General features: G+C 36.4%; 3 protein-coding genes across 3 annotated transcripts in view; 2 read left to right on the plus strand and 1 right to left on the minus strand.

Moving 5' to 3' along the window:
- Positions 1-617: 617 nt before the first annotated feature.
- adora3a.2 (adenosine A3 receptor a.2) lies at positions 618-2,492 on the minus strand. The gene is made up of 2 exons (XM_032548828.1): positions 1,896-2,492; positions 618-1,361 (listed from the first exon to the last, which is right to left on the minus strand). Exons 1-2 carry the CDS (start codon positions 2,222-2,224, stop codon positions 707-709), a joined length of 984 nt encoding a protein of 327 aa, XP_032404719.1. The 5' UTR covers positions 2,225-2,492; the 3' UTR covers positions 618-706.
- Positions 2,493-8,462: 5,970 nt separating this feature from the next.
- On the plus strand, positions 8,463-11,391 carry LOC116709862 (uncharacterized). Its single transcript, XM_032548529.1, has 6 exons — positions 8,463-8,598; positions 8,725-8,873; positions 10,151-10,224; positions 10,384-10,485; positions 10,764-10,862; positions 11,035-11,391. Exons 1-6 carry the CDS (start codon positions 8,491-8,493, stop codon positions 11,202-11,204), a joined length of 702 nt encoding a protein of 233 aa, XP_032404420.1. The 5' UTR covers positions 8,463-8,490; the 3' UTR covers positions 11,205-11,391.
- A 6,756-nt stretch (positions 11,392-18,147) lies between these two features.
- The window catches only part of LOC116710206 (solute carrier family 12 member 5), a 150,427-nt gene continuing 145,382 nt past the window's right edge, over positions 18,148-23,192 (plus strand). The window contains 1 exon segment of the mRNA XM_075074313.1: positions 18,148-18,515. Within this exon segment, the coding sequence (XP_074930414.1) occupies positions 18,344-18,515 (172 nt within the window). The 5' untranslated portion in view covers positions 18,148-18,343.

Genomic DNA, 23,192 nt, shown 5'->3' on the forward strand with positions numbered 1-23,192 from the left:
TTTAAGTCATTTATAATTGTCTCTTTAAACTTACAAAAAAGTCATGTTTGCAGCTAAATTAACGAGTATATCATTATGCAAAATTCCTGCATGTATTATAACACACAACTCAGAGTCACATTAGATCCTTCTATCTTCTGAAGATTATAAATTGTATATTGCTTTTCAGAAAAGTCCAGCATGTGTTACAAATCCTGCTGTCTCTCCACTCACTGTATAAATGCATCAGTGAAAGTATCAGTGAAAGTCGATCACCCCTTTCTACAAAAAACAAATCCCAACATCATTTCCATACTGTTGATGCAAATACACTGTCAGAAAGAAAGACAAACAAACAGTAGTTCCTTTTGAAAAACAAACATTTTATGAAAACATGACAATTAGGAAGAAATTAATACCATCATAGGTTGATTTATCAGCCTTGCTCTAAAAAATAGCAATGACTATTTAAATCTGACATTGTTTCCTTGTCCTGTTTCAAATAAATTGGAAATAGTCACAACTACGAGAAAAACCACCAAGCTATTTACACAACTTAGCAAAGATCACCCAATGCACAAAAATGAAGAAAATTAAAACATAAAGCAACAACAAAAGCTGCAGTTCATTATTAAACAACGATTCTATGCAACCTATACAGCTCTTTCAAGTCTTGACATAAAATCCATATTTCAGTGACATGCATCACAAAGCAAGACTGAAAAAGTTAGAACAGCGTTGTGTCGTTTTCACCACTTCTCATGTTACTGCTGGCGTTTTCTGTTGTCTGGCTCGACGGAGGGCCTTGATTTTCTGCTGAACGCAGAACAAACTGTCTCCAAATCTTCACATAAGCTGTCTTGATCTTTTTTATTTTAAATGCATACACTACAGGGTTGACAGCTGAATTAGCATGTGAAAGCAGAATGCCAACATAGAAAGCTATGTATGGTACAGTATCTGGTCCATGAAAGTAAACGACGATGTTCATAATGTGAATAGGGAGCCAGCAGACTACAAAAAGAGTCAAGACCAGAGACAGAGACGATGCAAGCTGTTTTTCTTTCCGCAGGTATGTGTGTGACTGATTTTGAGCACCGTTACCTGGTTTTTCTTTCAGTCTTCCATGAATGAAACAGAATATATAGCTGTACAAAACAATCATCACTAACAGAGGCGTCAGGTTGCAGAGAAAAAAACTAAAGTAAACCAAGTAGGACATGGGAATCACTCCTATGAACCGGCAAACAACTGTAGAATTAACAGAATCAGGAGGGTCTTTATGCCATCCAAACATTGGAGTAAAACTCAGTGGTATTGCAACAAGCCAGCATACAGCTGCCACAGAATAGGAATGTTTCCAGGTTACAGTCCGTTTGTATCTGTAAAGAAAGATATAAAGTGCCAGTCAGAATTTTACGCAAAGTCAAGGAAATTAAACTTATACTGATATATGACTTATCCAAAGTTTTTTTTCTTTAGTGAACTGGTGAAACAACATTAAGACTTTAATCCATTTAACTTTCTTTCTTGTGATGTCTCTTAAATGACTATGGTTAAAATTATATACAAATGTTTAACATAATCCTGGTTTTTATATTTACAAAGCTCTGGAAAATGTTAAGAGACTGCTGCACTGAACCCCAATGAAAACCTCAAGGTTTTTCAACCAAATGTTGATTTCTGAGATCTTTCTGAGTTAAAACATCAGTATTGTTGTTTCTAAATGAATATGAATTTGTTTTCTTTGCCTTATTTGAGGTCTGAAAGCACTGCATCTTTTTTGTCATTTTGACCATTTCTCATTTTCTGCAGATTTTTGCTTGAAATTTCAAAAACATGTTGTAAGTAGTTTATAAAATAAAAGAACTCCAATAAGTCTAAATCTGCACAATTAAAAGTAAGATAATCCTTACCTCAGAGGGATATAAACCCGCAGGAAACGATCAATAGCAATAGCCATCAGACACAAGATTGAAACTAATGTCAGGAGGATGAGTACACAGCTGATGAAGAGGCATGTGTGGAAAGAAGTCTCCAGAACTCCATCCACCAGCACAGCCATTGGTATGGCAACAAATCCCACCAGAAAGTCAGCCACAGCCAGAGACACAATAAGGCAGAAGGTGGGTTGTTGGATGCTTTTAGTTTTCCACAAAGCAAAAACAACCAACATGTTTCCCAGACAGCAGCAGACGGTGATGAGGACTTCCAACACGGTATAAATGACTTCTCCAGTGTTCATGGTGCTGACTGTCAGCAATAACTCTCAGGGTAAAAATGAGTGAATTCATGATGTTGTTCAGGCCGTTTTTAAGCTTTGAGGTCCATGATTCAAAACTGCAGTAGTATATTTAGACCATTCAGAAATAGCATTGGTTACTGCCCTGCTTTACAGAAACTGAAAGAGATTAGAGGAAAGAGGCACTTTTACCACATCCTTGATAAAGGTCTACATGACTCTATTATATATAATATATGTAATTATAAGTAATTATAAGTAATAATTATATTATAATTAAATTATAATATTTTCTATTATTCATAATTTATTTATACAGGAAAATCTCTTGAGACTCATGGTCTCATTAGGAAGACACCTGTTAAACACATCAACAACAATAACATGAAAACAATAACAGTACGATTCACTAAAACGAAAATCAACACCATATGCATGAAAGAAGGGCTTCCACTGATAAATATACACATAGTTTCAAATCCCTTTATCAAACTTTTAAATTCCCCAATTGTAACCAAAAACCTGAGAAGGAGAATTCTTTTTTGCCAAGCAAATTATGCACAGATGGAACAATGAATATAATAAATTCAGCTATAGTTAAATATAATTTAGGTGAACAAGTGTGGCATGTGTTCTTACATGCAGGGGTTATTTCTGGGTTCTCTTGTTGGTGGATCTAACATGTTGGTGGATAACATGTTAGTGCATAAACTAACATGTTAGAATATGCATCTTAGAATGCATGCATTGTTATGCACACATAGTTATGCTTACATGCATAACTATGTGTGCATACACATGCACACACCGTTATGCATGTGTGTAACTATGCATGTTACACACTAACATTCATAGTTAGTGTTAGTTCAAGACATGAGGTAATCTAATAAAGTTAGTAATTTAGACACTAGATTACCTGCCTGCAAGTGTGAGTGTATGCATGGTTGTTTGTTTTCATCAGTTTTCATTTGTTTCATAAGCTCTGACACGGCCAAACTCCAGACTAAACACCCGGACGTTGTTATTGTGTCTTGTCTTGTTTTGTCTCTATGCTGTAACTGCGAAGTAATTTCCCTGCTGGGATGAATAAAGTACTTCTATTCTATTCTATTCTATTGTTTTGTGTGTCTCTGTGTTGCTCCGTAACAGACTGGCAACCTGTTAAATGTTCTTGCTCAATAACAACTGGATATAGGCAATATAAGCAATGGATGAATGGAACTGTGAACACAAATCAATTCATTTTAACCCGATCAATCTTGTTTGAGAACAATTTCTTGTTAAGGATGAACTGTCAAATGACTGCTAAAACGCATGTGCTGGTAAGGGTAAAACCACAAGCTGCGAACTGCAAATAGAAACAAGTTGTGAAATGCATTTGCTGCTATTCAGACTTCCTCTTTTCCTCTGACTTATGTACATTGAAATATTATCAACCTCCACTCAGTGGCGGGCCGTGCATTTCACACCTAGGCCTTCAGTAGTGCTCCGTCTGAATCAATCCAACCCTCAATAACTATTTTATCTCTATAAAACTTCTACAGCTGCGACACACATAAAAAAAACATAAAAAATAACCTGATAAAATTGCAATATTATTTAGGAATATAGCAACATTTTACTCACCAAAAATCCTGATTATTTGTACGCAAAATCCATCCTCCTTTCTTTCCTCAAGAAGATTTCAATTACTCTGTTGTGCAGATTATCCGTGCGTTTCAGTTCCATGAAGAAGTCCTTTTCTATCGTCATCGAAGCTAATGCTGAAAGTCGAGCCCGCCCTGTCCTATTTCTGGCATAAGTTTTAGTTAGTAGACTGAAAGTGGCGGACAAATCCTTTTCCTGGTTGTGACAGGCTTGCTAGCTTCGGAGTTGCCCGACGTTGCTTAACAATGTCCAGCTTTTCTTGAAAAGTCCGTCTTGAAAATGTCTTTGACAGTAAATCTCCAACCAAATCCATTTCTTCTCCTCCTTCACCCATTGTGGGTTGACAAAACAGCTATTAAATCAACACAACAATATCTTTGCTTGTGCACCAGATGCAGTTTGCTAGCTCTGGCTAGTACACTCTTTGACTATCCAATCAGAGCGTGTGAATACGCTGACGTTTCCGTACGCCTGCTAGAGGGCCTTGGTGTCGCCAACTCAAAATCTGATTGGTTGAAGCAACAGTTTGATCGAGATTTATTTTATGCTACAGGGCTCGCAGAACTGATTGTGAAGGCCCCAGGCAGATTTCTTTGACCCTGGCAACAAATAGCGGCTGAAATGTGATTGGCTAAATGCTTAAATATGAAAATACACGTCAGGAAGCAGCGCAACCAGGGCTAGCAATGAAAGAAAGCGGACATACCATTTGGAATTATTTAATACGTATTCATGGACAAAATATAATTAACATCAGTCTGTGATTCAGATATTTTTAGGCCAGCAGAGAAGGCCTTGCAGGTCCTGATGGCCCACCACTGCCTCCACTACACTTAAGGGTGTTTGTGGAAATACGCCACAACAAGAAATCGAAATGGTTCAGTAATCTCATCAACAATGTGCAATTGCTTAAAATAAAGTGTCTAGTCTACCCAGTAACACACTAGCTGTGTTTCCATTTTAAATGTGTGCAAAACTTCATCAATAGTCCCCCAATGTAGGAAAAAAAACAAAAACACAATTTTGCAATGTGTGTTTCTATTGGAAGTGCTATTAAAAGCACACATGAATAAGTTTGTTCAAACAATAAATCATTAAAAAATACTTATTGTGTGGCAACATTCAGTTGTTAATCAAGTGACTTCTGTGATAAGGAAAAAATACATCCATTGAAATTTAGCAAAATAAACTCATTTTGATATTGGTTAACAATATCAAAACATCTCATCCTAACGCTAAAACTTTTCTTTGAAAAATGAGAATTTGCCGTGTTTCCATTAAGAAATTTTATTTTTGAAACATCAAATTTTGCAATTTATGGTCAATGTAAATTCAGCTACTGCTTGTAGCTTGTTAAAAGGGACTAACATGCACAGCTAGTGTTAGTTGAAGATGATTTGTTGCAAATACTTGTAATTTTTAATCTATTCTACATCTGAAGGCTAGAAAAAAACAAATGGTTGCTTGGTAATGCCACATTTGAAGGACAGTTAGACTTTGAATTGGTCTCACAATCCAGTCTGGCTGATAATGCAATGATGCACAGGTGAGATGACAGCCAAAGGCTGGGCCTCAGTCTCCATGGTGGAGCAGAAGCAATAAACCAAAAACAATACAATAAACCCCATAATCATTAGAATATGATGGTTATTGAAACAGTATTGTTCCTGAATCACAGGATGGAATAGTTGTTGAAACCTTAACTGATTTATGTTGTGCATGTAAATCCATCAAAAGAACTAGCAATAGTTAAAAATGTAGCTTATGTATATTATAACTAGGCCTGTCGCGATAAACGATAAATCAATTTATCCTACAATAAATTAAAACTATCGACGTCATTTTAATTATCGGCATTTTTCTCTTTCTGTTGATGACACCGAATGAAAAAAGGCTCAACTCCAGTGCTCTCCACTGACTCCTCCCTTCCTCATTTTACTTACTGTAATGCCCAGCACACACGAGCTGTCGGCCGATTGTCGGCCCATTTTCAAAACCTGACAGACCACATGTTACCCGACAGAAATCCTAGATATAACGGTTCGATCGGGTTCGGTCCTGCCGTGTGGTGTCCAACAATGGGCACAAAATAATGGCTACAAGTCCAGTGAACTAATTTTAAAACCAGGCATTAATCAATGCTTTACTACAATCTACCTGCAATGCATGTGGCTAGTGTCAGCGTAAAGTCCTGACTGAATGAAAATCATTATAATCTATTTACGTCACGTTAACAAAGAACAGCTGAAAAGTTACCGGGTTTATCAACTGCGGTAGCAATTTCGCTCCAACTCCTCCTCTTGTTATTTCTATATTCTTTGCATGTTGAATAAACATTAATGTTGTTTCCACATATCATCTCCAATGTCCGCTGGACTTCGTGTCAACTGTTTGGGATTCCCCTCCGTAATTTCCCCTCAGAAAGCACCGAGGAGAATCAGCGCTTTCTGATTGGCTGCCTGTCACATTCAACAGGATGCGTTACGATCTCAGTCGGGGAAAACCCTGATTTAGATCGGAGCGGCAACGACGATCTACCGTAACACACCACACAATCTTAGAAAGACCAACGATCTAAGATTGTTGTAAGGGGAAAAATAGGAGCAAAAAATCATGTAGTGTGAATTATTGCATCAGGTAGTCGATGTGCCCATCTTCTCTATTTACGTCTAATTATTACTGAAGGGCAACATAATATACAGACTTCATAATCTGCACTCTTTTGGTTGAATGCAGTATTTATTTCCACTTTGGCTTTATGTTGTTTAGTTTTTTTTTCAAGTGAGTTTTTTGTTAATGGAGACTGAAAATCCATTTTATTTTTGTTTTTGGTTGCTTTGTTTATTTTGTTTATCATTTCCAGTGTCAAGTGTTCTTTTGAAAATAAAGTGTATCTATCTTTGGCAGGAAATTGCATGCATTATTACGTCATTTCCATTAAATCAGTGTAAAAAGGTCTTCAAACAATATTATCGTTTATCGCAATAATTTTTGAGACAATTAATCGTTGAGCAAAATTTGCTATCGTGACAGGCCTAATTATAACAAAATGATTTCAAAGTGGCTGGGAAGTCTGGGCCTCCCTTCTGAAGCTGCTACCCCAGCGATCCGACCCCGGATAAAGCGGAAGAAAATGGATGAATGGATGTTATGGATTTCACAGTAATTAACTGAATTCACAATAAAAATATGTTTCTGTTAATTTTAGGTTTGTTGTGAGTTGAAGTATTCTAAAATTCTCACGAAGCATTGAGTTCAGATTTCTGTTAGCTCTCTTCATCCATTCATCATGGACACATTCTCAACCAAGCTGTTCCTTTTCACATTTTGTTCAGTTTTTGTTTACTAAAACTTTACTCTACTGCACTCTGAGCTCTGAGTGACTCTTTCCCTAACTTTGAAACTGTGCCAGTGCATCAGTGACCCAGTTTAACAAATAAGTAAACACAGGATTACTGGCAACTCTGTTTTGTCAATATTACCTGGATTTGATTTGGTGTGGAAAATGTTCTGCAAAGACATACTGCTTTTCCAACAGAAAATCTACTTTCACATTTTGGAAATTCTGAAACAGCTTGCATATTATTTGATTAAATGTTCAAAGTTATTTTAGTCAAAATCTTTGAAAAGTAAAAGAAAAAAAAGATGACCTACATGTTTATTTCTTCGACCCCTGTTGGAAAATATCACTACACAACAAAACACAAGACAGTCAGAGCAACTCTAAAGTAAATAATTTTTGGGAGACCAAAACATCATTCAGCTAAATTATGCAAGACAACACTTAGAAACAGCTTCAGGCTTTATGTGGAGAAACATCAACAATATGTCTGATAACACAGTCTGAGCAGCAGCAGAAATCAAGGTTAAAATTAGGCAAATAGACATTTTGTCTCTATGTAAGGGGGTCCAAAGACCACAGACCCACCTCTTTCCTAATCACTGTAATTTTGTTTTACGTAATTCATGCAAATCAGATTTTGTTTTAAATTATCACTGAATAAAAGCACTATTTAATCACAAACATGTAGAAGTTTTTCAACTCAAGTGCTACAAATTTTAGACCTATTCATTTTTTTTCTCAGCCTTTGGGTCACTGGGTTTTTACAATACAAAGGTTTGTTCATATATCTACATTCTTTCAAACAACAGTTTAAAATATTAATATTGTTGAATATTACAGAATAAAAGAGAGACTAAAACCTCTTTAGATGGCATTTAAAAGTCAAAAGCCACTTTAACTGATTTATAAAACAGTTGAAGTGATACCAAATCAGCAAATCTTCAGCTGAATAAATGAAAAAAGAAAATAAACGTTTAGCACAAAGTTCCAACATTGACCTGATTGATTGTTTTAGTATAATATGTAAAAATAATTATAGTTTAATTTTATTTTGTTTTTGATGCTGTAAGAAAACCGAAAAAAAATCTAATATCTGTTTTCTATTGCCATATTAATTGGCAATATACTGTGTCCAGAGTAGTGTTTACCTGCTGTGTTGTTTGTTGAGTAAACATTGACTGTGTTTGTTACTGGAAAGGGGTAGACAGATCTAGCAGAAAAACTATTGGTCAGCAGAATCAACATAAGAAGGATCAAGAAAGCAATCAGCAGGAAAACCATGAAGACTGCATGTGCTGCTGTCGTTCTGCTGAGTCTCTTCTCAGTTTCCCAGCCGGCGTCGCTGGCCTGTGAGGTGTTGGTGCGGCCGGTAGACCAACTTCAGGATGCAAGTGTCTTTCACCTTTTTACAGTTTATGCAGCTATTTAAATTTCCTGAAATCTTTTAAATACTGTATTTGTGTATTTATGACAAACTGTAAACAAACAAAATGACCTCTCTTTGTTTCTTCAGGTTCAAGGGACATGGTACTTTGTAGCTGTGGCTTCATCTTACTGTTGGGCAGTAACAGTGCTGAATACCTTAGGGTCTCCAAGTTTTCAACTTGATATTACCTCAACGAACAAATCACACATCTACGACATGAACTTAACAGTCAAGATGTAAATATTCTTATTTACTTTCAACAGTCATGAAATTAACCTACAGTCAGAGTATTTGTCTTTGTATTTCTATTTGACCTGATTAGCCAATGATTTTTTTAAGTAATTCAAACAGCTTCTTAAACTAAACACAACAATCTGTGTTCCCAGGTCCAGGAGACACAATCCCCAGTTTTATTTATTTTAACACCAATTCACAACAAATGTGTCGAGGCGCTTTCAAGAAAAAAACCCAAAAAGCTATTAAATCATACTTATATTCTAAATTATCCTACTTATCAAACAGTACAATAAGGTCAATTAACTGTTCAAAGTAGTGTAAAAAGTTTCTATCTATGGAAATCCAGCAAATTGCATCGAGTCAGACTTTCAGCATTGACTTCTCCTGGACCAGCATCCAGCAACAGCAGAAAATCACTTGTGTTGTTGACTTCACAGCAACCACTGAAACCGATCATGCATGTGGCGACAGCAGAGAGAAAAAAAAACCCTTTAACAGATAGAAACCTCCAACAGAACCTGGCTCCATACAAGAGGCCATCTTCCATGACCCAGTGAGGATTTGAGACTCCCATTCCACAGGCTTTTTTTTTATTCCATGTTGTTTCAATCCCATAAAAATATGTTCCACTAGTTAAAAAAAACAGCATTTTCCAGCTGGCTTATGTCTTATAGGTAATTTATTCAGTCTGACCCTTACTTCCCACTTTAGTTGTACCGTACAGGCATTTGATGAAAACGTGTGTTCTGAATTTTAAAAAGGCAACAAACAACATGTTTAAAGTCACAAATTAGACAATTTATTTGAACAGAAACCTGTTTGCAAAAATAACAGGGAGACCTTTCTAAAATTCATGTTGCTATTATCTTTTTTTTTTTTTTTGCTGGATTTCATTAGTACTAGCCTTTTGCCATCCTTATTTACCATTTCTTGATGTAATATGAATAACGCAAACAGTTTTGGTTTTTGAGTCTGAGGATTTATTTGTTCAGTTTGTTAGATATATAAATTCACAATAATAAAATTTAATGCAAAAAAAATGTTGTGACCCCACTTAAATGTCAGCAAACTGTGTCAGGTCAGAGTGACTATGTTTGTTTGGTGAAAAAGATCAATTTTTGTGTCTTGTTTCAAGATGTTTACAAAGCATTGTTTGCAGACATTAAGCACATGGAATTAGACTGCTCCATCTAATCTTAGACAATTAGATTCGTTTTCTAGATGTTTTCATCTGGCCAGGAGTTTCTTATGATTTTTTTTTATAAATGTTTTGCAGTGGTGAGGAATGTGCAAATAACACGGCAAAGAGTTTCTTGGAGATGGATGGGATATCTTTAGCCAATGGTAATGGTAGGTGTGATGAGCTGAAGTATTCTATTATATGTATGTACTGTATATGTATGTGTAAATGTTGCATAAGACAGAGAAAATGTTTTTTTCTTGACTTTTCAATAATTTGACCTGGATTAGCCAAAGGAATTTCACATGACCATATTCTGTGTTTAACAGATGCCAAAACCAATGAGAAAGGTTTGTTTCTTCGCACTAGCTGTGCTGACTGCCTCATTCTGAAAGATGACGACTCTCCTGCCAATCTCCTGCTTATGTTAAGTAAGTATCATATTGATTTTTAAACAGGTTAACATAACTAAGCAAATGCCAACTAAATTTGACTCTATCCAGCAGTCTGTGCCTGCTTCCTTTAACTAGCTACTGAGATATACTTTTTAATTAAATCAAGTGAACAAAATTCAAGCAAACCAATTTTCTCAGTCCGTCCAGTGGTGCGGCTCAAATCCAACAATTAGCAAATGTCATTACATGTCCTGTATTTACATTGTGTTCATTTTACACTCAGCATATCTAAACACAGATTTCATCTTCAATAGGCAGGAAACCAACTGTCACAGCTGCAGAACTGAAAGAGTTTGAGGCACAGGCAGACTGTCTTCAGCTCTACAAGCCACAAGTCCTAAACACCGATCATGGTGAGGTTTCATCCTTTCTATTGCTCACATTATTCATTGTAAGAATGATATATAAATGATATGGATTTATACCATATAAATGGCGAATTTGCGTCTGTATAACATACAACAGTCTCTGGAACGTATGTAATGACTTTTAATCTTTCATTCCTTCATTTTGCTTTTTGTACAGACTGCAGTTCCAGAAACACTACAATGGATTCTTCACAATTCGAGCGAGAATTTCCAGAAAGAATCAAAAACATGTTCTCAGGGATCTTCACATGTGTTACGGATAAAGTTTTGTACTATCCCCGTACTGTGCTCGGATGGGCTCAGAGCGCATGGGATAGTATCTGGTAAACCAGCACCTGTTATAAGAATTTTAAAAAAATAACAGAATCAATCACTCATATATACTTTCTTACATGTGAAAATAATGACAGAACTTGCTGCAATCCACACACTGTTTGAAATCTGTTTCTGGCATAAGATTTAGGATGTATCTTTCAAAATACCAAACATTAAAAAAATCAATTTTAGCAACTGATTTACTGTCCTTATCCTTCACAAACATGTTATAGTAATGTATAGCAAAATGATGATATGGCAGGAGGAGGTGGCTTTATGCTCTGCTTAATAAAAAACTTTTAAGCATCTTAACTCACATTTCAAAACTTGCACATATGCAAATGCTCATTTTGGTCATTTCACTGTAATTAACTGTAAATGTGTCAGTGAATATTTAAAGAGAGTTGTCCAAGCTTTTTTTATTTTGAAAAAACACATATAATCTCAGAGTTGACGAATTACCAAATATAAATCGAATATGCTAAGCTTTTAAAATGCTGTTGAGGAAAAATGATTATTTTTAGTGCTTAATATAGTTAATCTTACAGCATGTGTAAAAGGTATATTGAACATTCTTATTTTGAAGAAATTTCTTAATTTTGAACAGGTTTGTGTTAAGGATTTAAAACTAAACTATTGATGGGCAAGTATTCAAACTACAGTAACCAAATGCAGATCAAAAGGGATCTCTCAATGGGGCTCCTGCTGTGTTGTCAGAGAACAGGAGGCCATAAAATTAGCATCTCCTGCAAGGCACTATCACTTGAGCCTGGAGGAGAGAAGTCTGTTTGGCTCACAGAAGATCAAAAGTCTTCCAGAACCAACATCTGGGATTGTGTAAAACTGAATACAACATAGAATGTTGAAACCACTAACATTTAATTTCTAAGACATTTTTCTAAGTACTAATAGCATGTTTTTTAATGAAGATTGTATTATCTAATTTTAGATCTACTAATCTAGTAAATGATGAATGTATTCGAAAATTGTACTATCTGTGACTATATCAGAATCAAATGGAAATTGTTTGAATGAAAATGTTTTGTTTAGTATTAGAAAATTGCTCAGGATTTATGCTAAATGGGGTTTTGTGAAGATAACCTTTCTTTGAACCAAATTACTGGATTTAAGTTTCTCCTGAGAATTTATGTAAGGAGAGATAACGGGAGAGACTCCGGATTCCACAGGTATCTGTGAAATCTTATCTCATGTTTTTCTTTACCCAAAAGGACCGTAGAATCCAGGAGCCCAGGATGCAGCTGTTGGCTCTTTTGTTGATCCAGAGAGCAAATGGCCTTTGATCTTTGGCGTAAATTAGGGGGAGTTCTAAGTTTCTCTGAGTGTCCAAGGTAGCTTCCAGTTGGTCAACCAGAGGTACGCCTTAATTGAATATATTAAAAAGGAAAGACACACCTTCAGTATAAGAGTTTGTGCACAGGAGTAATACTTCAGACAGCTGCCACTATTTTGCTTTTTGCATCAGCTCTCTCCAAAGACGCGTCTTTGCCTTTTCTTTGTTTTTCTTTCTCTATTTTTCTTGTCTCAGGTAATGAATGTATATCTCTGTTCCTCTGCAGTTTTGTTGTTAATTCATACGTTGCTTTGTATGGGATTAAACTCTGTAATTCTGTGACGTCAACACGCATTGTTGTTTTCCTGAATGATCCAGCTGATCCAGAATGCTGCTGCTCGCGTTCTCACTAAAACCAGGAAGATAGAGCACATAACACCAGTTCTAAAGTCCCTCCACTGGCTCCCTGTAGCTCAAAGAATAGACTTTAAAATACTGTTGTTAGTTTATAAATCACTGAACGGCTTAGCACCACAATACATTAAAGATCTGCTTTTATTGTATCAACCTTCCAGACCTCTCAGGTCTTCCGGTTCTGGTCTGCTCTGCATCCCCAGAACCAGAACCAAACGAGAAGAAGCAGCTTTCAGCATCTATGCACCACGAATTTGGAACAAACTTCCAGAAAACTGTAAAACAGCTGAAACACTGACTTCTTTTAAATCTCAACTGAAAACCCACCTGTTTAGAATTGTATTTGAAATGTAATCAATTACAAATTTATTGATGTAACTTGACTTAATGATTGATTCTATATTGCATTGTGATTCTGTGTTTGTTATGATGTAAAGCACTTTGAAATGCCTTGCTGCTGAAATGTGCTATACAAATAAAATTTGATTGATTGATTGATTGATTGATTCCTGGTGGCCGCACGTCGCCCGCTGAGAGGACCTGGGAGTTTGAGGAAGAGAGAGAGCCAAACTTTTTTCCAAAGTTAATTTATAAATTATTCTTTCTTAACAATGCCAAAACCCAATAATTCAGCTGTGACTTTGAATAAATGTAATAAAAAATATTAAAATCAGGCTGCTGTTATGTGTTATTTATATAATTAGAAATTGATGTTTTTTTAAATGAAAAGTTGGTCATGTGAAATAATCTTGCCATTATAACTAATGGAATAAAGTTGGCCATTAATCTTTGTAGCGCAACAAATTTTGACACATTTTGCCCTACCAAACAGAAACAAAAACACAAGATAAACAACCCTATTAGTTTTTTACCTCTTCAAGGAAAGAGCTGTATTAACTACTCTATGATGGATTGCTGTCTTGGTCTTGCTGTCCCTTGGAAGATTAGGTAAAATCTAAAATAATTATTAAAAAACACACGATGTTTTAATGTGAATGATGGGTTACTTTCTTCAACCTAGCATTAAATAGTTTTTTATGCATCTTTATGTAAGTCTGCTTCACTTAAAACTGTACTTTTGTTTAAAGTACAGTTTAAAGTACTGTACTACAACTTAGGGAAGTTCAGACTACCATAAACACACCACAGCTGCTTTATTAGGACCACCTTGTACCTTAATATTACTGGCATAAATTCAACAAGTTGTCAGAAATATTCTTCAGTTATTTCCCCCCATCTTGACATGATACGGTCACAAATTTGTTAAAGATTGGCTCTATGCATATGAGGTTCATCACACATTGCACCACATCTCAAGGGCGCTCCATTAGATGAAATTATTTGTGTTATTACACAGTCCCTGTGTCATGAATGAGTAATTACTGTTCCATGGCATTGACCCCCTTATTATAAAATGCTTTGGGAGGGTAGTTCTGCAGCACATCAGATGCCCCTTGCACCCTAACCTTGATCCCTGCCTATGTGTGTACCTACCATACAAATAGATCTGAAGAAGGGGCTTTACTCTATGCCAGGGGTCTCAAACTCCAGTAATCGAGGGCCGCAGTCCTGCAACTTTTAGATGTGCCTCTGCTGCACCACACCTGAATAGAATAATTAGGTCATTAGCAAGGCTCTGGAGAACTGATCTACACAAGGAGGAGGTAATTAAGCCGTTTCATTCCAGTGTTTTGTATCTGTGGCACATCTAAAAACTGCAGGACAGCGACTGGAGGACTGGAGTTTGAGACCCCTGCTCTATGCACTTCAGATGGCTCTTACACACATAGTGAACAATATCCAGTCCATATAGATGTGTTATTCATTGGCTTCAGCTCTATTTCAGCTTCATCGACAACTATGACATACTGTAAAGAGAGAAAGCTGAGCAACGTCGCAAATAGTGTGACAATATAAAACTTTTTCCTAACTAGGGGGATTATTCTGGCCTTCAGAAAAATCAGTGGTGAGCTCCCCCTACTGATCATCCATGGGGTTGTTTTCAGTGAGTTAACAGCACAGTTCAGATGAAATCACCTGGTCACAACATTTGTCTCAGGCAAGGAGCCTTGCAGCACCTACGTTTCTTGCAAAAACTAAAAAAGCATTAGTATCTGGCTCAATTTATGACCATACTCTACAGAAGGACAAGAAAAAGATTCACAACAATCAACTTTCAGGGAGTCAAATGAATACCTTGAATGCACTATGCACTTTCTAAATTAATGTGCTGCACACATATTGCTGTTTGCAGGTTTTTAAATCAAAATTATGCTTCCTTATATATGTTAGCAGGTATATTCTTTGTTTTCAATGTTTGACTTTTAAAATTGTACTGCTTGTTGACTGAGCAATATGCAGGCATGTGATATGGTGTGCAGTGGAGGAGCTAGACTTTTAAAGTTGGGGGGGCAAGGAGGAGCCAGGGATATCTCAAGGGGGGCAAAAATGAGAATGTGGTTTCCTGCTGCTGTAGCACATCTACTTCAAAGTTCAATGAGTACCTCTGGTGTGTCTGTATTTATGCTAAGCCTTCGTCTCATTAGTCTCTTTTGGTTTCTGTTTATTCTTGTTCTTTTGCTCCTTGTATTTAGCTTAATTTTCTTGCTCTAGTTATTAGATCAGCATTTTTACCTTGGTTATAGGTCATTTCCTTGGTTTGTGTTTACTCCTCCTCTGTACACACTGATGTGATGATTATGACTCGAGACATTGTGCCGCTGTACTTAAGATGTTAATAAGTGTAATTGAACATTTAGTACATATGTTTGCGGTGCAAACATGCATATAATATTGGATGGGCTATGGAGGGCACACAAGCCCCATTTAGTTGTGTATCTTCTGCCTTGTAAGCATCATATGTTGACATTGATATAGTGTAGTGATAATTCCATTGTTTGTCAAACCAAGCATCCTACATTCAAAAATCAATAAGCTGCTGCTTGCACAGTGGTGATATGCAGGTAAAAGAAGTCCAATATTCAAAAACCTGAAGATTCTGTTTTACAGTTTATTCATCCAGCTTTACAAGCAGCAAACACAAATTAACCTTTCTATTGTTTCTTTCTTTTCTGGAAAAAAAACCCAACAACCATAGACCCACGCAGTGCACACTTGTCAATTCCTTGTACCATTTTCCCTATAGAAAATGGCCCCACTGCCTTACAAAGGCAAATAATAAAACAAACAAATAAGTGGAACAATTATTAACCTACAAATAAACCTCGTAAGTAAGCCAAAAATTATATATAATTTTAGTAATTAGAATTATATATGCTGTTTTAACAGAATAACAATATTTTATCTCTTACGCAAAATCTCCACTCTAACTACAAAACTGAAAAAGGTATAGTGCTCCTTTAATGCTGTGTCTCTTTACTAAGCTTTACACATAAGTTACTTACTCACAGATTTTCAAAACAATATGGCTTTTCTAGTTTTTGCAATAGCTCATAAAGAAATGTGCATTTCACAAATAAAGACACCAAAATAATGTGTATTGTGTGAGAACCGTTTCAAAAAGTGCAATAAAACAATAAGTTCAGAGTGAATTCGGTAATCCTTCAGCTGTTTCTCAGCTAGTTCTACTAGCTTAGCTAGTAGCTACAGCTAGTTGACTCTTGATTCAATAACCACTTCAATTCTTAAAGAATACCAATATATATGCATAAGAATACATTTTTACTGACCTGTGAGATAGAAAAATGAGACACACACGTTGAGCTTCTTTTAGCTTCGTGTTTATTCTTCTTCTGTGTGCTCAACCTTCTCTATGCCACCAATGCCACAGGCGCCCTCTAGTGGTCGTATGTGGCATCGCACTGAATAACTGAAATTACACTGAATAACTTACCACAAGAAAATAAGGATAGAAAAAGAAAATAATGTAGGGGTGCTTATTTTTATACTTAGTGTTATCATTTCCCTATAGCTTGTTTTTCATTCCTCTACTCTACACTTTTAATTATAAAATCTAGCTGAATACTATAAATATTTTCAAATGAAGAGGCAATAAAAAAGCTTTTTATTAGCTGGTTTTATTGCTGAGGATACACTCAATCTTGGTTAGGATCTTGGGTTGTTTTGATGTTTTCATTATATAATTCTAGTTTGATATTCTGTATTCCTTAGTTTGTTTATTTGATTTGATCAGTTGTTTCTGTTTTATTTTAGTTCAATTCTTCTTAGTTTTTGTAGTTATTTTTATTTCTTGTCTGTATTTATTCATTGTTATTTATTTGTTTATTGTTTATTTATGTTTCTTAGGTCTAAGTATTGAGTATTAGATTTATTTCCTCATCCCTTGTGTACTCCCTCCCTTGTGCCATTTTCTCTCTCTCCCCTCACACCTGCAACCCGTTAAGCTCATCAGCCCATCTTTTGTTCCTGCATTTACCCTCACAGTATTTAAACTCTTCTCTTGTTCACTCTTCTTGCTGGTCCTGTTATTTCCCCCCATTTTTTCCCTGTGGTCTCTGGTGGAAGTTTTCTTGGATTTATAGATTTTGTTCTGCTCTTTATCCTGTGATTTATTTATTGTTTTTGTGAGTTTCTTTGTTTTTCATTAAACAAAGAAAGCATGATGAAAACTTTCATCATGCTCCCAGCTGCTGTCTGCATTTTGGTCATCATGATCATTTTTTTTTTCAGTTTTCTTCGAGCCCAAAATAAATTAGTAAATTGTTTCTTTCCAATAGGAAAACATGCACAAACTCTGTTGAAGTTTTGGATCTTGAATGATTTAGATCAGGGGTGTCCAAAATGTGGCCCAGGGCCCGTTGTGGCTATTGAAATAATATTATTTGGCCCTTACCACAAGTCAATGATGTTGAAGAATTTGACCAACAAAACAGAAAACAATTGATGACCCCCAAAATTTAGAAATTGTCTGTGAAGCCCTGTTTATGTTTTGGAACTTTAATAATCTACAGATTTAATAAAGGCTTTGTTATTGTTGAGCAAGTAAAACGTAAAGAAATTTCATTTAACTCATTTTGAATTTTGTGTCAAAATGACATTAGTTAAAATTGGCCAGTTTGGACACCAGCTCATGACATTAGTGCTTTCCAAATCTAACATTTTATATGTTTACAATTTTTTTTTTTTTACCTTTTAATAATATAACCAAACATTTATTATAGCTAAATATTATAGGAAATATTTTTGCTGTGGCTCTTTCTGTCGAGGATCGGCTTTAGGACCCAGGTGAGCAGCAGCCTGCAGACACCGGTTGATGCGATGCTCCACTCGGTATTTCACGTCTAATAATCTCACAAAGAACCGCTTTTTCCCAAAGCACGTCAGTCAGCTGGAAACTCAGTGGCTGTCACAGAAAACCGTACAGTAAGACGCCAGAGGGCATTTTGAAGCTGTTTTTTTTTTTTTTTTGGTCGCCTCGCACCGGGGGGAAGACGAGCCTCGGTTTATCTCACAGGCGACAACCACCATGAGCCAGAGGTTCACCGTCTCCAAGAGCGGCGGCGACCGGCGCCCCTCTGACATCCAGGGGGAGGTGAACCAGCTGTTTGAGGGAGACGAACCCTCAGCCTGCGGTGCTGCTGCTGCGGCTGGAGAAGCCGCTCCTGCTGGTGCCGAGGATGTGGTGGTGGTGCTGAAAGGTAGGAGAAAACCTCTAAAAAAAACCCGAAAAAAAAAACAACTGACTTCATTCTTCTCAACGCTGCTTGTTAGCTGGTGGCTAGAACACTAGCAATCTTACCTCCCTCCACATTGTGTGTGTGAGTGTGTGACAGGAATCCGTAATAAGCTCCGAGGGCACCGTCTGGTCAACAACAGACAGAGTCTCCAAGGGGTGCAGATGTGCCCTCTATGAAACATCTGCATGAGCATTGGCTGTGATGAAACAAACTGGCTGTATTTAGCTTTTTCTGTTGTCTGATTATTGCAAATGAGTCTAGCAAACTACTGTTTTATGACATGCAGAGATAATTTTTGGCAATTGCATTTTTTGTGTTGGGACTTGCTCCCTCACCAACATTTTTGTAACTGCATGGTCTGAAATTTAATTTGAGAGAACTGCACTAATTAGCTTTTCACCTAATTGACAGAAACAGGACATTTTTTTGTTTCTATGTTATCTTGCATACAGAACAAGGATTGATTTTACCCTATTGTTATTGTTTCTTTGTTAAAGAGAATGTTGGTAATTATTTAGTTAATGCAGCACACACAAACCCCAGTTTTATTAACAGGGCTGGATTTGATTTGTACTGAATGAAATACTATCATTAACATTATTTTTACACACATCTTTACAGATTTTAGCAATTTTCCATCCCAGTCCTCTGAGCAGTTCCAGTCTGGACCTCTGTGCACCAGGGCCACAATCCTTTCACTAGCTGTCCTTAGTGAAATAACCAACGTCCTGCCAGTCATTGTGTGAATCGAAAGCAGCAGTGCAGAACAAATAGCCTCTGAAATTCCCAGTGGTTCCGGAACAAAAGCCCTTTGCCATTATTAATGATTAGCATTTAAAAAAGTGCAATCATTCGGGTCCAGTCAAGTAGAAATAAGGATTTCAGTTTCTTCATAGAGATCCATACATTTCATAGAATAGCTGACCTTTAAAAGGTTAATACATTAATGACTTTTCTTACTAATTGACAAAAGTCCCCCAAGATTTCTAGTGCTATTATTAAAGGTTTTAGTGTTTTAGCCCGAGTCATTCAGTCTCACAAAAGCTTTTATCGGTATTAATAAAATGCTATTAAGCTCATAACTTAATTTCCCCCCCTTAAACTTAGACCTGTCATATGTGAGTTGTGTTCTCAGTTGCTGCTTGTTACTTACTATATTTTATGTTTTAAGCAGTTATTTTTTTTCACATGAACCCATGTATACTTTAGAAAATTAACCAAAGGCTTTTTAAACCTTCTTAGGCTTTTAAAGGGGCAGTATTATGTAAAATTAACATTGTTATGTTATTCCATCATCAAAAACATAGCTGCAGTGTTGCCTTGATTCTGTCATTTGCTTGAGAAATTCTTTAATCTCCATGGCAACCATTCAACTGTGCAAAATGCTTGGTGGGACTGAGCCCTGCCTTTGAGGCACAACTCCTCCTTGGAGCTTCAGTTTAGCTACAGAGTGGCCTTCCCCTGCAGCTCACCATCTCAGCTCCCTCAGGCTAGCCAGAAGCTATTAGCAAACACCTGGTGGAACTGCGCATCTGCTGAGCTCATTGTAGGAGTTACTTCTCAGTGCAACTCTGGTAAAATAAATTGTTAAACAATTAATAACGCAGAAATGTTGTGATGACTTCCTGAAGATGGAGTTTCAGAGAGAGCCAGAGCATTTAAAGAGACAGAGGTCGAATTTCAAGGTGACGCATTACAATGTCAAATTTCTTTTGGGTCATATTTGGTCTGTATAGCATTTTTATGAACTTGATCATGCTATAAAATGGCACTATGTGCCCGGAAAATACATAATACTGCTCCTTTCTCATCTGAATTTTTTAAAACTAAATTTATAAATCCTTTGATAATATTTAAGAATTTCTGGTCAGAACGTTTTACAAACAGATTATAATTTCAGCCACCATCTATAATTTTGACTTGGATTAACTGTCTCTATGCAGTTCAGCTCTGCAACAAAATATCAGGTCCATCAGAGGGAGACTCGCGCATTTGCTTGCAGAGACGTCTTTAGTGATGTCATGACATCGCTTTACTGTGGCTGTCAAGTTGTGAAATAGCAAACTGAGTTATTTCTTTAGCAGAACCATGTTGGAACCAGTTCTTGAGCTGTAGCACTTGTAGTTACAGATCTGTTTGAAGAAAAAGTAAATTTTGTTACAGCAAGTCTACATTTATTGTTGCATTTCTTATTTACATATTTTGTTAGAGCAACCTTTCAGAGTAGCGCATAATGTTAATAATTCAGTCATTATTATGAATCTTTATTAGAAGCCATTTTTAACCTAATGGCAAAACATAATTATAGCGCAGAAAATAATGAAAGGTAATTGCCTCAAACGTCATGTTAAAAAGTTACCGTATTATAAGGTGACCATATCTTGATGCTTTTAACTTGTTAGTGCCGACTTCTTCCTGTGTACATATGGAAAATAACCTCAACAAACTTCAGTGTAGCTCTGCATTATTTGCCCTGCAGGTTTCATAATAGACATATTCATGTTTAGCAGAACGGTTTGTGTTGTTTTTCCATTTAAAAAGTAGCATTACATTTGAAATGTTGGCAGAAATAAGGTGCTAGCTCTTTAAGGTGATGTTTGATTTTAGATTCTCATAAATGTGTGCCAAGAACAGCAAGAAGATAATTTTTCAGTTCTCATGTGGCATAACTGATGAGTAATTGAAGTATTTTTATGTTTATAAGAGGTCATCCCTCTGTTATTTTTCTGCCCAGTGTATGTGTTTTCTAGTGATTTCTAGAGAATGGCTGATGGAAATTGATTTACTCTTTAAAACGCTCAGAAAGCTCTTTTGTGCATGCGTGCGTGAGTGTGTGTTTATGCAGCCTATTTAGGACCTTCTCTGACATATTGACTAATCTTCTGAAGACCTTATGGGGACCAAAGCGCTGTCCTGATGCTTTGCAGAAGCCAATAGCATATGAGGTACCATCATGCCTAGGCATTTCAGCTTTCTAAACTGCATTTTCTTCAGAATATTTTTTACAAACGATTTTACAAAAAAAATAAAAAATCAGCAAAAAGGTGAGGTTTCCGAATAATTTGTCCACAGAAAAATACACAATTGGTTAAATCTGTGAATACTGAACCATGAACCGGTGGGTCCACTGTACTGTGACAGACTACATTTGGTCAGTTGTTCGAAAGAGTTTTCTCACTCATTGATTGTTTTTTGTCTGATAATCACATACAATTTAGTATAAGTGACTTGAACTTGTTATTAAAATATCACACATGTTCCAAAAGAAAACAGCTATGCTAGAAATGCAACTTTACTTTCTTTCTTAAATCAGAAAAGCGTCTAATGTTGCATTGCACTGTGAAATGTGCTTACCAGAGTGAAGATTCTGTCCACTTTGAGACACACTGACAGACACATTGTGATTTACTGTTAATTTAAAAATTGCTCATGACTTTAGATTGTTTAGTCTAATAAATCCTGACTTCATGGTGACATCTGACTGGTGCTCGTTTTCTGCTAACATAACCTTGCTCACAAAGGCACCAACATGCTTGCAAATGTCATTCATTAGAGCTGCTGAGGGAGCGAATAAAATCTTTAGATTAATTGTCCATTTCTTTCCTTCAGCCGCATAATTGCCTTCATAATGCTTCCTCAGCATTTTTTACATGAAAATGTCCCAGTGTGATGAACAATCCTCTGGACAGAGAAATGGCAGCACTGGTCAGTAAGAGCAAATCTCCACCTTATGTTCAGACTCTGGGTTCTTTCTAGATGCATCTGTCTAATAAACTCAGTGACTAGTGGAGAAATAGTGCCTCTACATCCCCTTTGGTGGTTACCATGGTGATAAGTACATCTTTACTGAACTTGTCACAAATGGACTTGTGGAGAGGTGAAAGCACTTAAGACTGTGAAAGTGCCATTATGAAATCAGTCTCTTTGATTATATTTTTTTCTGCTTTGTGTGGGTAGAAGTTATTTTGAAAAGTTCGATGATAAAGGCTATTATGTATATCATTTACTTTCTGAATGAGTCGTTTTAGAAGAAATATCTTATGAGTTGGAATATTTGGCACGTTTACATGGTACATCAGCTGCTTCTCATTCTGCTGCTTTATTGCTGAATAAAGCAGTTATTCAGTAATTGTTGTGAGAATAAATCATAACAGATGTAGCATTTGTATAGATTTGCCTCAGATTGTCATGATGTGGTTTGTGAACGACCTCAGTGCAGAGACTTACTGTGGCAGAACTGAGTTTCTTTAATGGTCAACATAAAGGAAAACATGGCGGGGATTGCAGAAGAGCAGTTTGTAGGGTACAGACAGTGTAACAGAAGAATCCAGCAATAAATAATGAAAAAGTAGGAGCTTCGATTCTGCGGCAGAGATGGAAAATCAAACCAGAAGAACTAATCAGATGAGATGTTCAACAGCTGCTGCAGGAAGAAAGCAGGGGAATTGAGGGACACTAACCAACTCAAAGCTGAACTTCTCTTAAACAGAAGTACAAACGTTAAGGGAAAAAGCTTGAAACGTACATAAGAGAATAAACCAAAATGCATAGATGAAAAAACCCCAAGAAATAATGATAATATAAGAAAGCAATACCAATGGAATAAATTAATGTGGTGACACCTTTCCAAAAATGAGC

Source organism: Xiphophorus hellerii, chromosome 20 (assembly GCF_003331165.1).
Source record: "Xiphophorus hellerii strain 12219 chromosome 20, Xiphophorus_hellerii-4.1, whole genome shotgun sequence".
In the NCBI taxonomy this organism is placed as follows: domain Eukaryota; kingdom Metazoa; phylum Chordata; class Actinopteri; order Cyprinodontiformes; family Poeciliidae; genus Xiphophorus; species Xiphophorus hellerii.